General features: G+C 31.1%; 1 protein-coding gene across 2 annotated transcripts; it reads right to left on the reverse strand.

Moving 5' to 3' along the window:
• Nucleotides 1–6334: 6334 nt before the first annotated feature.
• On the reverse strand, nt 6335–8348 carry LOC111286562 (homeobox-leucine zipper protein HAT4-like). 2 transcript variants are annotated; one of them, XM_022876598.2, is made up of 4 exons: nt 7914–8348; nt 7300–7625; nt 7003–7082; nt 6335–6916 (listed from the first exon to the last, which is right to left on the reverse strand). In XM_022876598.2, the coding sequence occupies exons 1-4, from the start codon at nt 8077–8079 to the stop codon at nt 6583–6585; spliced, it is 906 nt and encodes a 301-aa protein (XP_022732333.1). In that variant the 5' UTR covers nt 8080–8348; the 3' UTR covers nt 6335–6582. The 2 variants fall into 2 exon arrangements, with proteins under 2 accessions (XP_022732333.1, XP_022732340.1); XM_022876605.2 differs by having other exon boundaries at nt 7300–7607; nt 7914–8343.
• Between the last annotated feature and the right edge of the window lie 10608 nt (nt 8349–18956).

Genomic DNA, 18956 nt, shown 5'->3' on the forward strand with positions numbered 1-18956 from the left:
TGATAATTCAGATTTTTTTATTACAATTCTGAAAAAAAAAAAAAAAAAGTTTTTTAGCTAAAAAAATTACATTTATCCCAAATCATAAAAAACTAAAAAATCCCAAACACCCTTAACCTTAATCACTCAGACAAATTATTTCATTCACTTATTCAATTTCATTCGTTAATTTCTACAAGGTAAGCATTTTTTTTAAACCCTATTTTAGGCTAACCAATATTCAGTTCAATCGATTACACTTTAAGAATTGATTCTTTTTAAAGTTCAATCGTTTAAGCTTTAAAAATTTGAAAGATTAGTTGTTATTTTTTTATTAAATTTGTGTAAGATGAATAATATGGTGAATAATATGTACGCATATTTTGGGTTTTGTTGTTTTTCATAGTTAGCCATTTTGCAGTAGAGGGTTTTTTGTTTTTTTTTTAAGTTAGGCATATTTTGGTTTAGGGTTTTCTGTAATTCTTCATTCTTAAGCATATTCTGATTTATGATTTTTTGTTATTATTCTTAATTGTTCAAATTTATAGTTAAAGTTTTTTATTATTGTTCTTAATTGTTCAAATTTATATTTGAGATTTTCTGTTGTTGTTCTTAATTGCTCAAAATAATATTTAAGGTTTTCTACTATTCTTAATTGCCTGAAATTATAGTTTGGATTTTCTACTGTTATTCTTAATTACTCGAATTTATAGTTAGGTTTTTTTGCTATTTAGGCATATTCTGTTTAGACATAATTGTTTATATAGTCTTTTGATTCTTACCCATCACTTATATCTTCGTTGGTGCTAGTATAAATGATCACCCATCATTGTTGTCTTAATTTATAGCATAAGTGAAGCTAGTTAATCAATATAAAAATAAATGTTATTTCATACAAAAAAATAACAATTCATGGCAACTAGAATTATAAATAGGGTTAAGTATAAAAGGTAACCAAGCTTAAGTATAAGTAGATCACAACCTTTTGTCCACTTTATAAATTATTTTGTCAAAAACATTACCAAATGATAGCATCAAATCAATCATGTGAATTCTAATTTTAAGAACAAAATAACACAAAAAAATATACAAAACTTTTGAGCCAGAATGTGTACATAAAAAACCTATTATAAAACAAAATTGCATTTCAAAAAAAGACCCTTGGTTATAACAAAGTAAAAGCTTATAACTGAAATTTTAGAACAAAGTAAAAGATTATAACAAAAATTAAATAACAATGTACGAGACATACATAATTAAACTAATTGTAATTTTCATTATCAAGAATTTAGGATTCCTTATAACCTTATATCACAAATTTTTGATGAAAATGATTCTTATAGCATTTATCAACTGTTATTGTAAGAATTTAGGGTTTATTGTGATAAAATTTAATTTTTTTTATTTTTCAGTATGAGTTTTGATTATTGTATTCTACGATTTTACTATGCTAAGGCTTTTGTTGGTAATGGTCATAATCTAATGTATATAAATAAAATAGTAGATGAATTGACAATTGATCCTAATAAGATATCTTATTTTGAGTTATTAGACATTTATAATGAGACTGAGTATATGAGTATTAGTGAGATATTATATTTAAAACCTGAAAAAACATTAATCGATGACCTGATTATAGTAAATGCTAATAGAAGCACTCTTAATATGATTAGGTATATGATAGATCCAGATGTAGTTGATGTGTATATAGTACATGGTATAAATGAAGCTATTTCAGCTCTTGAGTTATTAATAGGACCTGAAGTATAAGATATAGTTGAGGTAATTAGGAATGAACGAGGTAGAAATTAACATGTAATTGATGTAATAAGGAATGAAAGGATAGAAAATCAATATGTAAGTAAGGCAATAGGGAATGAAAGATATGAATTGAAAAGATGATCGAGGAAGCAATGGTAAAGAATGAAGATGTAGGTAAGGCAGTAAGGGTAGGAATTAAAGATGATGTTAAAGCAACAAGGGTAGAAGATAAAGATATAGTAGGAAATGAATATGTGGTTATGGCGAAAATGACAACACGGGTAAAAAATGAAGACATGGCTGGGGTAAAAATTAAAGATACAACTAATAAAAATAGTAGTGAAGAAGATGACCCAAAGATGAAACCAGATTCAACCTCACCAGTCAATGAAAATGTTGATGACGGATATCAAAATGAGTATTATGACTATGATGAGTATGGTAAGCCTATTAATGATGAGGATAAAATGGTTGATGATGCTATTAGAATGGAAAGTAAATTTCTAGTGTATGATGCCAATGCAAAAATTCTTATATTGAATTAGGTATGTTGTTTGATAATTCAAAATAATTTAAATATGCTATGTTCTTACTGTCTATTAGGATAAATAAAGGTATCATTTAGGCAAAGAATTATAAGAATTTTGTTAAAGGTAAGTGTACAGCAAAACAATATCCTTAAGTAATTTATGCAGCATATGACAAAAGGTTGCAATCATTTTAAGTGAAAACTTACAATAAAAATCATAAATGCAACAAAATTTTCAAAAACCCAAGGATGAGTCAAGCTGTTTTGGTTGAGTTGTACATAAATAGATTTATGAATGATCCTTTCATTAAGAATGCAAAAGTACAGTAATTAATTAGAAATGAGTTTGATACAGAAATGAATATTAGCATGATAAAAAGGGCTAAAAAAGATGTAGTTGATAAAGTTATTACCAACTATAAGAATGAGTTTAGACTTTTATGAGATTATACTAATGTGCCTCACCTTAGCAATGGTGTAAAGCCTTTTTCAACATAGACTCTAGTTGTGAGTTGGTTGACAATAACTTTTGTGAAACATTCAATAGGACATTACTAGAGGCAAAGAAAAAATCAATGACTTTTTTATTTAAGACATAAAAAGATCTCTGATGGTAGGATTTGGGAAGAAAAGGAAAAAATGCTCTAAGTGAAAAGGTGTGATTAGTCCTAACATTATAAAAGTGATAAAAAAAATGCAGCTATAACATCATAATGTATAGTTACATTTAATAAAGATAATGAATATGAAATATATATGGGTATAGATAGGTCCATTTTCTAGCTTGATGAAAAAATATATAATTGTAGAATATATCAACTTTTTGATATCCCATCTGCATATACCATATGTGCAATTAGAGATTTAGGTGAAAATATTAAAGATTTTACATCTAGTTGGTATCATAAGGAAGTGTACCTGTAATCTTGTAATAATTATTTGCAACCTATACCTAGGAGAAAATATTGGGCCAAACCAAGGATAAAAGATAATGTTCTACCCCTAAAGTTTAGAAAAATGCTAGGCAGACCCAAAACTAATAGAAAAAAAGATCATGATGAGTCAAAAAAAAAATCAAACAATTCAATAAATCTGTCTAAAAAGGGCATGATAATGACATGTAAACTATCTCATCAATCAAACCATAACAAAAGAGGTTATCCTATGGTAGGTAATCAGGTAATTTCATTCTATTTTATTTTTATTTAGTATTATAAAAATTGTACTATTATGGATCTTTTCTTGTTAAAGTGCCCTAACCCATTAATTCAACTTTATTATCTTATCCATGACAACGGAATTATCATGTGCTCAGATATAGAGATTAAAACATGGATCAAGGTGCATCAAACATTATAGATCATATTAAAGCTACACACAATCTAAGAAATCATGCTACTATTTTAGCTATTGCTTATGGTGCTTTTACATAAGTTTCTGCCTTTGCATCCAAATCTAATTGTCCATCTGCATCTGTTTCAGCTAATATCAATGGTTTTACATCCGCAACTGTAACTGAATCTACACAAACCTTAAATCCAGTTTCAAATCTAGCTTAAACAAATCCAATTTCATATCTAGCTTCCATTTCAGTTTTAACTCCAGTTTCAGATCTACTTTCCATTTCAGTTTCACAAAAGTTTCAAATCTAATTAATGTTATTGCTTATGTTGCCATTGAAAATGCAAAACTGAAGCCTAAAAAGTCGACAAGATCTATTGAAAAATGTTTTATAAATGAGGATAAAAAACTTTATGGGATGACTGGTGAAAAAATAAGTCTTTTATCAAAGTCCAACTCTGCTACAACAATCACTGGAAAAAGAGCAATTTTAGCAAATAGCATTGAAAGTTACAATAATAAGCACAATGTCGGAGTTGTCACCCGAAGCAAGATAAAAGTCTTACAAGGTTATGGATTATATATATACTTAGAAATAAGGAGACAAATCTTAAATGTGATCGATTCATTACCAAATATATATTTTTTATTTTATTTCCTTAAATATTACCTATTATAACATGATAAATGTTATTCAACAACCTGGATTGAAAAGTAAGAAAGTGATAGTAGTTGGGATAAACAGAAGCAAGAGGAAGGTTGTTAAGAATATAATTGGTACTAAAAAAAGTCAAGTTCTTGCTTCTAAAAAAATAAAGAGAGACAAAAAATCTAAAAAGTTGATATTCTGTTCTATTGATTATTGATGCTCGCTGTCGATGTTAACTTTTTTTTTTGTTAATGTTGTAAGAATACTTTCTATTCAGCTTCTGTTGGATGAATGCTTTTTGTACTGAATGTTGTGTAAGAACATTTTTTGTTGACATTTATCAAATTACTTTGTTATAAGATTGCTTTTATTATCAAATTGCCTCAAATTATTTTCTAATTGCATATTGCAAGTTGAATATATTGCACTAAATCATATTTTTATAGCTAATAACATGAAGAAACATAATTCACAGCTAATAACATTGATTCAATTGTCATTGATATAATAAGAGTTTTAACAAATATTTACAGACCCTCATAACAATCCTAGCCCACTATTAAGCATATAAGTTAAATTTTAGATTTTTTTTGCATTGAAAAAGATTACATAAAGTACAAGTATAAAAAAGAATGAGATAAGCCAAATTATTCTTCAGTTGCCATCTCTACCATATCCACAACCAGTAATTTTATTATTTTTTTTTCAATTTCAACCTAAAAAAACTAACTTTTATCCTCAACTGCATATTTTTGTGATAACATCAGCTTCAACAACATTTTTCTTTCACTTTAAAACTTTATATTTCAAACTTTGAACATGATTATAAAAAAAAATTCTCTTTTTTTCAACTTCAGAATAATTTCTTTTGCTCTTTTAGAAATTTTAGGATCATATCATAAATAAAATCCATAAATAGTACCCTACAATCAAACCAAAGAAATATCAGCAAATAAATTCCAGCAAAACACCAAAAAAATAATAAATTTACTAGCCTACAATCACACTAAAAAAAATCAAGAAACGAATACCAACAAAAACACCAAAGAAATATCAATAAATTTATCGAACAATGTAGGCATCTATAAAATCTTCTATCAGATTGCTATTCGTCTATAAAGTTCACCTAGCTACCTTTATATTGCAATAACAAAAACAAGGTTCTCCTTCAAAGTCTCATTTTACAGGATAATTAGCTAAAATTAACTTATACGTATTTATATCAGAGCATGAGAAAAAACTCAAAATTTATACCAACCTTGAATTAATGCTACTAGTTGAATTGATATTTGAAGAAAATATCATGAATTGATATTTAAAGAAAATATTATGTTCAGATGTTATTTCAAAAAAAAAATTTCTCACTTTACGATGAAAAATGAGAAAAAAATGAAAAAAAAACCTTAAACTGAAGCTGCCTTATGTTATTACAGATAAAAAGGATAAAAAAACACAAAAAAAAAAAAACTTGAAAAACAAACAAAATCTTACCTAGGCTATCGTTACACGTAGATAAATTAACTCCACATCATATTCCACATCATGTTTGTTTATGATAGTTTTTATATGTGAGCAATTTAACCACATATAATATGCACACCTATTTTACTATTGAAATAAATCTTACATCGATATCGTTCGATTTTTATTTATACGAATTAAAACATTTGATGTTGAATTAAATAACTATATATACGTGTAATTTTGATTCAAGGATTTAGTCTTTATTCTCCCTAGAATAATCTCTTTCTTCATTCCCACGTTTTAGATTACCTTTCATCATACTTTATTAGACAAAATAGCTTTAGACATGATTAAAGAATGTTGTTTGTCAAACACCATGTTAAAATGCTTGCCAAAGACCCCTAAAATTAGGACGATGTTCACAATTAAAATACAAAACCTATACTCAAAAACAGGTCTAATTGTCCCCACGCAATCCCAATACCCTAAATTATAAAGGAAAAAACAAAAGGAGTGATTCCTTGTAACTGGAAATTGGAATTTGGAGCACAAAATTTAGTTTAAAGCTTTAGTCAAATTTAATAATTAGACATTGCACTTTACACCCAAAGTCGTAAATTTGTAATTAGCATCAGTAATTAACACCAAAAATTAAACTAATTAAATATGTTAACCTTGGTAAGAAAAAAAGATTAGATGGGTCCAATAATACAAAACATAGGGACCCATCAAAATCACATTCTAACCACCATATCTTAGACCTAAGACTTTGAACATGGGATTGGAACGCTGCAATACTGTTCTCCGTACGTATGATGTCTTTTCCATTCATCAAAATGCCATTTTGCATTGGTTATAATTACGATCGAGGACGAAGAGCATCAGGCGGTCCATGAGGGCTGGGGGTAGCTGGGGCCCAAGGATTGATTTGGATGGGCCTGTGGTGGGTTTGGGCCAGCTGACGGAAACGTGGATCAACGGTGGATGATGCGTTGAGTGGGACCGCCACCCTCTCACATGATGGACACATGGTAAGTGTGGTAGGAGGGGTCATTTGCATGTAAAACTGCGGGGAAAGTTTCAGTGCTCTCAGCTCATGAACTTCCTTCTGCAACCGCCTGTTTTCCACCGTCAGATTCTCACAGCATCTCTTTAGGAACTCACAATCAACCTCAGTTTGCTTAAGCTTGGTCCTGCAAAAAGAATTACAGTCCCATATTTAGTAAATAATGTTTCACCAAAAGGACAAAATTGTCGATTAAATTTGTAAATCTCTTACCTTGCCCTTCTGTTTTGGAACCACACTTCTACTTGCCTGGGTCGCAATCCCAGCTGCTTAGCCAAGGCCAACTTCTGCTTCTGCAAAGACAGTAAATATTATCAGTTTATCAGTATAATTACTTAAATGCCATCCTAAGTATTTTCTGTTTGGTTACTAAGAAAATAGTTATCTTACACCCTCAAACAAGTCAAACGCAACGACCCAGTAGACTAAATTTTCCATTTTGACTTTTTATCCATTTCTTAGCAGCCAAACAGTAATTTTCATATCAAAGTTTCTGTTCAAATTACTTACTGGGTTAAGAGTGTTGTGTTCTTTGAAGCTTTCTTCAAGAATAGCAGACTGATCTTTTGAGAGTCTAAGCTTTTTTCTTGTGTCACCATCTTCTTCGTCACTGATGCCACGAGAACAAGCTCTTTCAATCTCAAGCTCATCTCCATTACCTTCTCTTTCGCTCCTTTTTCCACTCACACTCGATATCGTGCTGTTTGGAGATGAAACTCCAGCTTCTTCTTCACAATCGACCGTAGATGGCAATCTGTTCACGTCGATTCCTCTAAGAAATGATCTAGTCTCGGCCCGGAAAGATTCTGAGTTTGGATCTGCATGCAAAGACCATACTTTTCAGAGAAAGTAGCAGATTTAGAGGCTTTTGCATGTGAACATAAGAAAGTGCAAGTGAAAACGATTGTCAAAAAAGCTACTTGAAACATGAAAAAAGCAACAAAGAAAGTAATAATTTTTTTTTAGTTGGGTTGAATTTAAAAGGGAAAATTTGATAGCAAAGCATTAAAAAAAGAAAAGAAAAGAAATTGATTCGTTTAGGCTTCGTTTGCTTATCGGAAAACCAAAAAAAAATAAATCTGAAAGGTTTTGTCCATGTAAACACAGTGCCACAAGAAACATACCTGAAGGAGCAGAGGCATCGTTCCATGAGGGTTTCTGATGGGTTAAACCAGAAGGAGAAGAGCAAGAATTAGCCAGAGAGGGCCTTAGATTTAGCTGTAGAGAGTGGTGATTCTGAGGGAAACTCAAGCTCAGACTCAAACCCAGATCTTCTTTTCCCACCATCATTATTTTCTCTTTCCCCAAACACAGCTTCTTCTCTTCTAGTAGCTTAGATCCTCTGGTGTGAACAAGGACGAGATAAAAGACAGACAGAAGAGGTAGGAAACGATTTGGGCTTGGGGAGTTTACGAGAGAGAAAGAGTTGAAAGCTGATGGATATGCAAGAAGAGGGAATAAGGCATTATATAGAAAGCAGAGAATACGAGAGAGTGGTGCGTAAGTTCAATCATGACTTGTTGTCAGGAGGCCAATTATCTCAATCATGGCTTTTGCTCCCCAAAATAATACCTACCTCTGCTCCTTTTTCTTTTGCCTTTCTCTCCCTCTTTCTTTACTTTTAACCTTAACCATGGTTAATGGCAAAACTTCCTTTTCATCTATTGTTTCTACATTTTGTTTGGGAGTTTACCTTCTAGAAAACTTAATGTGCTATTCACAAATTTCCCCTTTTGTTTATAAATTAGCAATAGCATCATTCTAGTTAGACCCTCAAAATTTATTATTTTTTATTATTCTCTCGTCTCAAATTATTTGGGAAATATAAATTTTTAAGAAGTATAGAAAAATTAATTTTAATATATTTAATACTAAAATTTAAATTTTTTTTATAAAATTAAAGTTTCAAAATTTTTAATATCAAAAAGTAAAAAATCATAAAAAATATTTTTAAATATAAAAAATAAGAATTTTAAATATTTTAAAAATAGGATTTTGAAATATTTCAAAAAAATATGGATAAAAAAATGACAGAGGGAGTATTTTCCTTTTTTATACTTTGACCCATTAAGATTGAAATTTAATTTTATGAATTTTCTTTACATAAAAATTGGGGTGAAACAAGATAATCCATTTCATTTCAAGATTAAGATATCACAAGTCTAAAATTTATGTTAAGTTTATAAACTATTTATAAAAAAGAGTAACAACAAAATCAAATTTATATCTTATTAAAAAAGTATTTAATCTTTATTGATTGTATCAATTTTAGTAGCTTAATTTTATGAAAGTTATTAAGAAATTTTGTCGTGCTGTCATGTCTCAAATAATTACATACTCAATGATGCAAAAGAGGTGAAAAGAGAAACATAATTTTAAAAGGAATTAATGATAAAATTACTTGTTCTAAGCTACCAATTGAGTAAATTATGCAAGGAAAAAGATACGGCAATGATTTTCTAAAATTTATTGGAAGAAGGATTGCTTACCTAATGTACAACCAAACTTGTATTAACTTCCATTTCAATTGGGAATGACAAGTTATATTTTTGACAAAACAATATGCATCATCAAGACATGATTCACAACTTTGACAAGAACAAATTTAGGAAATTTAAAAACCATGCTTTAATTGCATGGTAACTAATTTTTCTCTAAGTCAAAATGAGAGGAAAGCCTTTTATAATTTTTAAATACAAAAGACATACGTAATCTACATGCTTTCTTCTTCTATTTTTTTTAATGATTGTAAGCTACGTTCTCTCCTATCATACACGTTGTGTTGGCGAAAATAATGGAAAATTTGATAAAATCAAATTGCTATACATATAAATGGTTTGTAAAACTGATATTTATACTCTATAATTAATGCTGAATACTTTTGCGAGGCCAAACCAACGGAAAATTAAATGCAACAAGATTTTCTCTGATTAATTGTCTCCGAATCCCAACCAGGCAGACCAGGAAATGCATGTTCTGCATTCAAAACTGGCCCACCTGAACACCTCACTCTCCATGTCCTTCCTTGCTGCCTCGCAACCAACGGCCCTGATTCCACCTCGAATCACAATCAACAGTGCTGATCAACCCCACTTGTGGGACCCTGTTATCTTGTGCTGTATATAATAGGGAACCAAAGCCACCGATGCTTTGGACAAGCATCAAATTACGAGTGGATGGTGATGATTGGAACGAGACAGATCAATTTTTAATTTTTATTTTTTGGGTTATCAAAGTAGGACCCACACCAACCTCCTTATCTTTTGAAAAATCTCACCTCTTGATTGATTGCCACGAGGCGAGGGGCCAAAGTGGGGTTACCAAACGCCCCCTTACAATGTAAGTGAATCTCTCTCTCTTTTTTTTGTTTTTTTCTCTCGCCAAAAAGAAATCTGTTTTTTTTTTTCTTAATTTTTAATTCATCAATTTTCAAAAATCTACCAAGCATACCACGTCAACGGAGTTTAACCTTTTTTTTAATAAAAAACGCTTTCGTTACTTTTTTCGGATGTTGTCTGATGCGCATCTTGGAGCATAGGTTACACGCTCGCTATGAACAAATGGTCTGATTGATGGAAACTTGAAATCGTTGAAGATGAAGCGTGATGGTGACGAAAGGAACAGGGCGTTGGTTTGAAGCCCAGGAGGTGGAAGTGGTCCTTAGTAATTGTGTATGTAACTTGTCATGCGGCTTGGTGGCTGTGATCTCATCGGCTTCGTCACGATCAACGTAACACCAATTATTTATTTTGAGATTTTCTCATGATTTATCATTTATAAAAGGAAATAGGCAATGTTTACAATGCTTAAGGACGTATTTATTTTATGTGATAATTTTTATAAGCAAATTCATTTTAAATACGATATAAATTTGTATTTTATTATGTGTTTATTGCTTACATAAATTTTCTTGTTTTATTAATGGCTTTAATTAAATTTGGCTGGTACCCAAGTGAATTGACTGATTGGCTGAGTGAGATAGCCATGTCGAGTAAGAAGCCAAAAGGAAAGGAAAGATGAAATATGTGCGTGGGCTGAGAGAGAGAAATAGAAAAGGGGACAAGAGAGAGTGGACTTCACGTGGGGTGAAGGGGGGAGCGAGAAATGAGGGCAAGGGAAATCGTGGAACAGCAAACCTCTCCTAACTCACGTGGACCAATATGTCTTGCCTGGAGACACGTGCTCTGTGGCCCCCATCCTCCCTTGCCTTCTATCCACACGGTCGTGAGTGTCGCTTTGTCTCTTTTCGCCCCGACAGCTCAATCCCTCACAATCATTTGAAACCCACTAAACCCTCCCTTCCTCCACACGCTTCCATTTCCCTCCTTTATTCCACCGTCCCCCCCCACTCACCACTTCACCTCCGTAGTCTTATATTCACGCGCCTTGACTTTCGCATGGGATTCCACCCTGGGTACCGTTAATTTTGAGCCAATCTGTATCGCAATTGGCCTATCTCTATCTCCAGGTTTCCATGCAACTTTGTCCCTAGCCAGCATCGTAGTACCATAGCCGACGATATCATCGACATTACACGAACGCCTTTGTTTCGGACTAAAATTACCCAAAATTCGCTCATGTGGTTAAAAACTGTACCAATAATCAAAGTTTTATGATGGAAATGACGGTCCATGCTTGAATGGTAAGATGGAGTACACCATTTGTTTTTTATTTTTTTTATATTAGACAAATTAACCAGCACTTTCTAGGGAAGGGGACAATTTTTTTCATGTCAATTGCTGTCGATGCAATCAACGGCAAATATTGCTTTCCAACATGGAAAAAAAACTCACTCACCTCGCCTTTCTGTTTCAATGATAACCACATGTCACTTTGTATTTTATGCATGTACATGTTTCACTAAGAGACATAATAATTGTCAATGCAAGCATTTTGAACTTTCTCCATTCTAGCTTAGCTCTAGCCCTCTAGCAATAATATAGACTTTGAATGATTAGATCCTTTGCCTATGTTTATACTACAATTTTTTTTTTCAATTTGCACAAACAATAGTTTAAACTTGAACCAAAACCGTGAATTTTGAAAGAGAGATTCTTTAAACACCCTTACATTTAATTATTTTCATTAAGTCTAAGTGATTATATTAATATCTTTAAATAAAAAATTATTATCTTTTACTATTAATTCAATTGAATAATAGATAATAGAAATTTTAGACATATCAAAAATATAATTTTAACATTAAATCTTTAGAAATTCAGTGTCAAAATGACAATTCTATGTAATAAGAATTCGTCTATCCAAAAAAATATATAAAAAAATTTTATTTAAAAGGATTATATTATTTTCATTATTTTAGTTGAATAATATCATTACTATTTGCTATTTTGTGCTGGTGATAGTGATATTGTCTTTAATGTTAAATATTATAAGAAAAATAATTTAATATATTATTAGTAGAATATTTTAATTTCACAAAAAAATAATATGATAATATATATTTTACTTTTTCTAATTAATTTTTTGTTTTTTAAATTAAAAAAATTATACTAATAATATATTTGGTAATTTCTTATATTATAAAACTTTAATGAAAAAAAAAAGGGGAAAGGATCAACATTAAATATGGTAAGCCTTCAAATCATAAATAAAAAGAGATTCTATTAAACAATCAATTATTAGTGTGGCTTGGGAAAACCATCCGTGACCGTGATCCTTCCCCGAGCTAACGACTGAGGACTAACGTGGGGTACTGATTTAAGGAAACTTTCGTTTGGTTTAATTTACCCCCGAAGAAAAAAGAATTCCAAATCTAGCACCCCCAATATCAGCACGCGCAACAACATCAGAAAATCAAAAACCCTCCATCGTATTATCCAAATGCATCAGGCGGCTGGGAAAAGAGTGTATGTGTGGTGATTAAATCAGTGAAAGTGGGACCTTGGAAGAAACGAAGGAGGGCCCTGACATGATGTCGGGTGATGATTGAGTCTGTCCTGCAGGGAAGTGCGTGAAAGCAGTCCCAGGGGTCCCCCATTATTGAGGATCCTTCATTTGTGGATCTACTATGCACAACCCGACAATACACCATCGTGGGTGGTCCTTGCTTTTTTTATTTTAAGGTTTGGGACCCCCTTATTCGTCTCCTCTTTGATCTTGCCCGTACGAGCCTCATTCCACCACGTGATATGCACGTGAAATTGTTTCATTTTTACATTTTATTAGGCTTTTCCTTTCTCAATCTATTTCATGAACATGCATTGTTTGTCACTGTAAGACACGCACAGACATAGTATACCCACATTTAAGCCTTGCTTGATAGAGTGGATAAAAAATAAAACAAAAAAAAAAAACATATTTCTTTCATTGTTGTGCTTGGTAGGAACTAGGAAATATGAAAGTTTGAAACAAAATGTAATTTTTTTTTTTTTACATTCATTATTTGATAGAGTTAAAAATGAAAATAAAAAATAAAAAATATATTAATTTACAATTAAAACATTAGTAAGTTAGCATAACAAGTTAAAATTTAAAAATGATGAATAATTTTGTAAATATACTTATTTATCTAACTTTTTCTTGTCGATTTAAAATAATTTATTTTTGAATAAGAATAAAAAATGACAAACTTTCTTATTTTCTATTCTCAACTCTACCGACAACACGCTTAGCATAAAAGAAACTGAAATAAAAAAAAAAAATCGACAACTGATTAAAATGAAATGAACAAATCTCGATAGATATGGCATGGCAACGAGACAATTTATTTTTCTGTTGTAGCCTAGAAGAAATTGACAAACTCAAATGCGTGAAAATCTTTTGGTATCAAAGTGAAATATCCCAAAATCCAAGTCATTTTCTTTTTGATGTTGTATGGCCTTGCTCCCAATTTTCCCAAAGGATCAAAGACACTCAGACCATTCATAAATGGTATTTTCATTATCCATCGATCTTATCAATGGGGACCCCTTGCACCTTCCCTATCTCGCAAGAATCTTTCAAACCTGTTCCATGTGATTCTCACGTGAACAAGATCCCCACCCCTCAGGTTGCTGTTCTCAAATAATCAAGTTAGTTGAGATCACAATTCATTACAATGCTGTCCTTGTCCTTTTTAATGCAAAATCATTCCAAATGTTAATTGTTCAATGATTTGTATAGCACGATTACTTGGAATCTCAGCTTTATTTTTTATTGGGTCCCCTTTTTTTTGGATTATAACTTAGATTCGAACTCAAAATTTACGACTCCAGAGTCTTAATCATGTCCTCATCATATCGATTCTCAATCTTTTGTTTGTTTGATCTTTTGGTACCAGCTAGCTAGCCGATACCCCCCCCCCCCCCGGTTAATTATCAGTATCTAAATTCAAAGGATAGGCTCTCATTCCTTCGTTTGTCATCCATTGCTCAAATGAGATGAAGAAGATAATAAATGTTGCAATTTTTTATTTTTATTAATACATTGAGACAACACACTGAAAATTTTGACATAAAATCTATATATATTTGGACCATTGTCAAAAAATTTCGTAGGACAAAGGAACTGAAGGATTGGTTTATTTTGAAGACACAATTTATCTATCAATTTCTTATAAAATTTTAATTAATTAATTTTGTTATTTGATGTTAGTTGTATGGACTGATCATATAATTAACTTATGTTATTTTTTCTATGTGATTTTGATGTTACAAACCAAACCCTAATTCATGGCACATTGTTTTTGGTTGCCCTATCGTGCAGGTGGGTTTGGACAATATTTGTAAACGAATCTAATTAATAATTTTCCTAATTAATTGTTATATATAAGCATGATTGATAAGTTCAAAACCTTTATAGAGATCTCATTCTCATGTGCTTGAATTTTTTATTTAACTCCAAATTATTATAAATTTAGAAGTTAATTAAACTATAATTTATCAGCAAAAACTTCTCTTTAATTCCTTTTCAAGGTAAAAAAAATCTTTTGCTTGTTAACTTCAACTACTTTAGTTTAAATCGCTTGCAAAACAGAATTAAATTAATCAAAATCAAATCCAACGTAAAAAAAAAAAAAAAAAGGTAATGCTTTTTTTATTTTTCTTTTGCACTCAATCTCACGTTTATTTAATGAGAATTTATTTCAAAACTTATATCAAATTTTTTAAATTTTACAAATAAAGTTAATAAAATGACACTTACTTCTTAAAATATATTAAAATAATTAAAAAATTAAAGATACGTTAGTCTTTTATCTGTACTAATTGGATGAAAATACTATATGAGAATCAATTTCCTACCCATTAAAGTTCTCTCTTTTTGATTTAAATATACAAAAGAAACCTTGCATGATGATATCTTTCTGTCAATTTAAATTTCTAATTAACAATTATTGTACTTTAGAGACAACGTTGTTTAAGGAATATTTTCTTTAATTGATTTCATGATTAGAGGATTCGTGACACAATTGAAAAACAATTTTTCTATCACTAATTGTAAAGGAAACAAGATTTAGTGGTTAGGATTTTCAAAGATTCGCAACTTTGCTTAGATCATAAGTATTATCATTATCCCTAAATTACATGCAAAGTTTGACATTAAGCTTAAGTATATATTATTTTTAATCAGCATTTATAAGCATATATTAACTGAATTTTTAAAATAAATATTAGTTTTGGAAAAATCTTTTTTTTTTTTGTTTTTTCTAAAGCCTAAAATATGATATACCATAATGATAAAATAAAAATAAATATTATTAATGACTTTTTTTTTAACTTAATGATTAAGAAACGAATTGAAAGTAATATAGACGTAAATTTGACTCATCGTTCTCCTACACTAACCCTCTTTTGCAAAAAAAAAAAATTATTAGTGAGAAATTTATTATAAATAATTGAGTTGCGCCTCCATTATTGCCACTCATGTGGATTCTACGTGGCGCACGAATTGTCATGCAACAGACACACAGCAGAGCACACGTGTATGTTGTTTACCCACAAATGCACTTCCGGTCAAAGTTAACTCTGATTTGCTGGATCGCATTCAACGGTCAAACCTATATCATTTGCCTCATTATTTCCCTTAGCTCCCACCTTCTTTACCGGCTCCCTCGGTGACCAGAAGCACGAACTTCTCCCACCCATCCGATGATCTTCAACGAATCCCAGCTGTTGATCATGTGATTCCTCACACGTGCATGTGAAACCCTCAATAAGAAAGTGGTTTAAAGTTTAAACCGTAAAGCCAGCTTTGCTTTTGTTTTTTTTTTTTTTTCGTTTTTTAAAAATTATTCTTGTTTGGAGCAGTTAGTGGGCCCTGCATGTCGTTCAAGTTGACCGGGTGAGCTGGTCACCATGTGATTAATCGGTTTTTCAGTTAATCGATGTTTAAAACTCGAGTTGGAATGCACGTGTTGATGTACGGATTAAGTAAAATGACATATCCATCCTTTATCGACAATTTTAAAATAAGTTTTCAGGTGCGACGTTAAGGGTAATGCTTGTAATTTCAAAGAATCTAAATAGCTTGGAGGATGGCAGCATGTTGGGTGGGCTGGGCAGCATGTTGGGTGGGCGGACTTGCAGTATAATCGGAAATGACAAAAGAATATGATGGCACATGGTAATTTAATCATTTAAAAATAGTTAATATATATGAAGACTATTATTAACTTAAAATTAATTAATTATAAAATTTAATTTATTAATATAATTATTTAAAAAAAAGGATATCCCACAAACTTAATATTTAATTTTCGATAATTAATGAAAGTTGTTTTCCATGATAGTATTACAAGAGGATCACTTTTTTTTTTTTTATGTGAATCCACTTGAAGATTAAAAAATATATATCACCCACAAATCCATGCAAATCCCTTATAAAATAATAATCTTAATAATGATTATGAGCAAGAAAAATTTTTGCTTGGTTGTAAACAACCCTTTGCTGATCACTATCTTTTCGAAGTGAGCATGTTCCCTATGGCATTGGAATAAAATAAGAAGCTCAAATTGGGGAAGAACGTGGTCTACTTGTAGTATTAAAAATTGATACGACAGTGTTTAAGCTGGCAAAAGCTTTTTTCCTTTTTTCTTTTTTTTGTTCAGAGTGACATCTGAATTCAACTTTCAACACAACTCAGAAAAGCTCTATTTAAAGAGATCATTAATTGTTGGTTCAGGGTACCCACATTGGTATGACTTTTTTTTTTTTTTTTTAATCAAATAAGAAGCTCAATTTGGGGGAAAGCTTTATTTAATGAAATCTTGTTAAATTTTTTGTGAACCTTTAGAAATAACAGCATTGTTTTTCCTGGGATTCCTTTTCCTGCATTTAATCGCCATTTTCACTAGTGTGCATTACTTTCCTAAAATGGCTTTTAACACAAACCAACAATTTTTTTTCAGTGCTCCCTTTTGTTGATATAAAGAGCTCAAATTCTTCTGAAATACAGGAGAAAAAATTTTACAGAGAAATGACACATGCACGTGCATGGAAAGACATTAACCTTACGAAGGAGCTTTGATTGTACTAGTTTGGAATCAAACCCATGCACGTGCTGCAGCCAGGTATTATGTGCTTTTTTCCTTTTAGCTGTGCCAATCCAACATCGATGCAACTTTTAGCTCAAAAAAGAGCTTGAAATTATGTCCAAGCGTCCATTTGAACGAACGATGAAATTAATTTCAATAATATTAAAAATAATAATTATTATTATTATAATTACGATTAAAAAATTAATTCATAAAAAAATTTACGTTAAATAAACTTCATTAAAATTTATACTTAAATCTAATTGATAATACGATAAATTCAATTATCTCACGTTAAAAATACAATGAATCCAAATCCTCACTAAAATCTTGGATATGCTTCAGGTGGTTGGGATTTGATGGCTGAAAATCCATTAGCCCATTACTTGTATCCTCACTAAAATCTTGGATATGCTTCAGGTGGTTGGGATTTGATGGCTGAAAATCCATTAGCCCATTACTTGTGTTGTTCACTTAAATGGAATTTTTTTTTTTGGGTTCCTCTTACATGTAATGGGCTAATGGCTCAGAGTTTGATGGTTTGATTACATTGTTTGACAATGGATCGATAACGTTCTAAAATAAGCCCAAAAGAGTCCTAAACTTGAACATTAAATTAGAAACCTAGCCGTCGACTTCGCTTCCCACCTCACATGTGCCCAATGATAAATCCTGTGCTATTCTACCTTTTACTATTTCCAACTATCAAAAGGTTTATTTGACCACAAATCCACTTGACACACAGCTTATTACATTTTTGACTTTTGTAATTGTTTACTTCAGAGTTCATTAAAGAATATTCAATGCTGAAAGTGAAATTTACCCACCTTTTTTCGTCACATATGGCATCCCTTTTTCCTAGTGTACAGTCAATGAGCATCAGTTTTGATAATGTTAGACGGAAAAGCACAATTATAGAAGAAATTCATATGCTTTTGAAAGATAATATAATAAACTGTACATCAAGTAAGGAACTCTCATTTTATTCAATAAACAAACCAAGCTAAAGCTTTAAGGATGAGATCACTTAGGATCCAATCATAAAACGCACACTCAGTCTTAGATACAGCTTAATTAGTTCAAACTCTTTTTAAGTATCATATATAGGAAGGGAACCAAGAAACTGAGGCTTTGGACCGAGCTCGATCTTAAAAGAAGAGCCCAAGTTTAGAGTTTCTAAAACGAGGCCAGCTCAAACTTAAGCTAGTTCTGTTCACAAGGACAGTTTTACATGGGATTGGTGCCATTTCCATTGTTATTACCAAAGTGTGGTAAGGCACCTTTTACAAGAGAGTTGTTTTTCATGGACTTCTAACTCATATTTGTCATCTCATAACATTTGTTGTAATAACTGCAAATCAATAAAAAGCCCCCGGAATATTGCTCATCATTCTTTTTCTTTTCTTTTCTTTTTTTTTAATTTTGTCTCCCCATGCCATGAGCTTGCTAATAATATGTACTGAATTATTGGTTTAGTCCTACACTCTTTCATGGCAGCCTGTGGTTTCAAGAAAGGATAGGCGAAAATCAAGATTTGGGTGCAAAATCATCATTTCTTCTACTATCAGAACAAAAAGTTTTCAACTTTATATGCAGTAATTTTGGATTATTAAACCCCAAAATCTAAAATTAAGGAGTAAACAAAAAGGTCCGGGCTTTTGTCAGAGAAGTCCTCGACCAAATTCATCCTTGCTT

The sequence above is a fragment of the Durio zibethinus genome, chromosome 17 (genome assembly GCF_047325235.1).
Source record: "Durio zibethinus cultivar Kanyao isolate XHJ-2024 chromosome 17, ASM4732523v1, whole genome shotgun sequence".
NCBI lineage: Eukaryota > Viridiplantae > Streptophyta > Magnoliopsida > Malvales > Malvaceae > Durio > Durio zibethinus.